This window comes from Pundamilia nyererei, unplaced genomic scaffold (genome assembly GCF_000239375.1).
Source record: "Pundamilia nyererei isolate P.nyererei 1_Seehausen unplaced genomic scaffold, PunNye1.0 scaffold00002, whole genome shotgun sequence".
NCBI classification, from domain to species: domain Eukaryota; kingdom Metazoa; phylum Chordata; class Actinopteri; order Cichliformes; family Cichlidae; genus Pundamilia; species Pundamilia nyererei.
The window spans coordinates 8,155,056-8,158,230 of NW_005187403.1; the positions used below are offsets into that span (position 1 = coordinate 8,155,056).

At 38.9% G+C, this 3,175-nt stretch overlaps 1 protein-coding gene across 1 annotated transcript in view; it reads right to left on the bottom strand.

The window, feature by feature from the left end:
- Window positions 1-3,175, bottom strand: part of LOC102212091 (alpha-synuclein-like) — a 9,471-nt gene that overhangs the window by 3,772 nt on the left and 2,524 nt on the right. The window contains exon 4 of the mRNA XM_005720405.2: window positions 2,914-3,056. Coding sequence (XP_005720462.1) covers window positions 2,914-3,056 — 143 coding nt within the window. The remainder of the gene's footprint in view (window positions 1-2,913; window positions 3,057-3,175) is intronic.

The window sequence follows — 3,175 nt, forward strand, 5'->3', positions numbered from 1 at the left end:
GTGTAGGTAGGTAGATAGATAGATAGATAGATAGATAGATAGATAGATAGATAGATAGATAGATAGATAGATAGATAGATACTTTATTAATCTCACAAAGAGTTCAAAGGACACTGAAAAAGAAAAGTTATTGTACAGACACATTGGAAGCATGGTTGGTTGAATGTGTGTGTGTGTGTGTGTGTGTGTGTGTGTGTGTGTGTGTGTGTGTAGTTACAGTGTGCAGAAATGTATATGTACGATTCTTCCTTTAGACTGAATATTTATCTCGCTGCTTCAATAAACAACTTCTGTGAAAGATGAAAGGTGTTGCCGGCCAATTCTGTCTTTTCATAAAAAAATCAGATGCTCTAGGTTTTTTTTTTTTTTTTTTTTGTCAGCAACAAAAGATGAAAGCATTAAAAAAAAGCTGCAGAAAAACCCTTTCTACCCTTTTAGTTGTCGCCACCGGCAGGAGAAATCGCTCAATGATTTCTTTGGTATCTTATCTTTCCACTGGGTACTTATTTGCTAATCACGGCCAATTAAGGCTGATTTAAAGAAATGTGTGCATGTGTGTGCATGCTGTTGTTAAATTGCTGTTATGGATTCTCCCGTGTTTCATAACTAATTAAGGGAAGAGAGAGCATCACAACAAACGTTCGACAAAGTCTCTGCGTTGCCCTGGGAAATATTTGGCCGGCTTGTTATTTCCTGCTGCTCGCAGCAGCGTTATGAGAGAGGAGGATAATTATTGCAGGCAAATTTAACGCTGCCGTCAGAAAAGCACAATTTAACACCTTATTAATCCAGATATATAACAGTGTAAGTTCAGGAGAGTGTAACTGCTGTGTGTTGACAACAAAAGTGGTGACAGCTTTTTTTCTTTCCTTTTCTGCTGCTTATGCTGAAGTTTGTCTTTTCGAGTGCTAAAGAGTTGCAACGTTAATGTGAGCTGATGTGAAGCAGAAGTGCAAAAGTGAAGATCTAAAGTTGCAATTAAAGGTGATTGACACGTTTAATTTTGCTGTTTCTGTTCAGGGATTCTCGCAAAAACACATCAAGATCTAACAGCGTTGACAAATGTTAAGTATTTACTTTTTTTTTTTAGGAATAACTTGTGAAAGTAATTAAAAAGAGCCATTAGCTTCACTTTTCTGACCATGTTTACTTTATTTTCGGTGTGCTGCTGTATTATCTTTGTCCCATCAATGTATATGAAGAACCTAGACACACTAATGCTGACGCTTAAAAGTGAAATCAATTCGGAAGTGACTTAAACCTTTTTCACGGCCAGCAGGGGGCGACTTGTCAGGTTGCATAAAGAAGTCTGACTGTCTAGAAGCCTATGGGAAAATGCATTGACCTCAGCTAACACTATCCTAATCAGATAATTGTCTCAAACCTTATTTTCAAGTCATTTTTAATTTGCCATGGTGTTTATTTTCAAAGTATGGGTCAATTTAAAGTAAAATATGAAGTAAAATAAGGGCATGATTTATGTTCTCAGTCAAGCCTTCCTCTTTCCTGTGACATCAGATAAAAAAATACAACAAACTACATGCTACAGTAATGTATCATGGGTTAATAGTTAACCTTTTCTATGCAGGTGTAAGATTGCGACATTAACACAACCATAAGATTTTGTTCCAAAGCGCTTTTAGTGAAATCAAAAGGCTACTTGTAATTTCAGAAAAAATTTGTCTTAACTGGTGGTTTAGGCCCTACCCATACAAAAGTTGCTCTCAAAATCTCAGTCTTAAGGCAAAGAGAGAGATGTATAAAAAGACGGTGGCAAAATACACAATCACAGAACCCACTGAAAGGGCAGAAGAAGAGTCATACTTTATATTTGACTTGTGTCTCAGCAGTAAATGGTTTGCTACGGTAAACCGCCTTCGCCTTTTCCTCCTACTGTGACAAACGAAGGCCAGACTGACTGATGAAAAACACAGGAAAACTAACAATATGTAACACCTTCCATTTCAGAGAAGAAATATGAGAATTGATGACAAATGACTCAAGGTCAGGAGGCCATTTGGCACAGTAATGGGTTATGGCTTGCGGCCACAGCATGAAATGGAGGGATGTGCTGGGCTCCAAATGACATTTCCTGCGGTGTGTTTTAACTGCGTGCATATAGGGTATATTGATTTGGCCGTGGGGAAGCGTAAGCATCCATAATGTTCGGTCATGCATGCTAAAATTAAAATTCTAAGACACATGGATGTGTTATGACTGGAAATTGCAAAATTATCAAAAATTTCTTGGTGAGGAAAAGAAAAGTCTGGAGAACTCCAGAGTCCCTTGGAATTTGTCTTATCACTTATCATCTTGTAATTGTAATGTCTAAAACTCAAACCCTGAAGACCTAAAAGTAATAAGTAGTACAACACAAAATTTAATGTCATTCATCCGTCCATCCATTCTCTTCCACTTATTCGATTCAGGGTCGTGGGTGGAGCCTATCCCAGCTTCCATAGGGCGAGGTACACCAATTTATTTAGCCACGCTATCATACATGCTAATGTTTGTGGTCTTCGTCATAGCATGAAACAAGGAGGTTGTATCCTTAATTTGTATAGTTCCATCTGTCAGATGATGGTTTAAAATTGGTGTAACTGTGTAATCACGGTCTGTGTTTGTGCTACCTATTAGCTTTGGGTATTCAATGCTGGAGTTATATATACCGACTGTATTGAGAAGATTGCATCCTCTTCAGAGACTGCAATATCTAAAACTTTGTAAACCACACCGTTTTATATACATATATATACCTGAGCTATGCACCAGATCCAACCCCAAAGATCAAACCAGGGATCTTTAGCTCTTTAGGCAAATTTGTAACCCACACTGCAGACTCTATATACGTGTCTTACATATCGTAATATCAGTTCTTATACTGATATAGAAAAACACAGTCTTCTTTCTTACCTGTTTGGCTGGGTCCTTCTTGACCAGTCCGGTGGCAGCGGCGATGGTGCCCGCGCCCTCCACGGTTTTCTGGGCCACGGCAGTAACTCCAGTAACCACTGCTCCACCCACTTGAGAAACTCCAGACACTGTTTTACCTGCAACTGTAGGGAAAGGAGGAGAATAGAGGATGTATCTCTATAGAGCCACAACAATATGCACACACACACACACACACACACACACACACACACACACACACACACACACACACACACACACA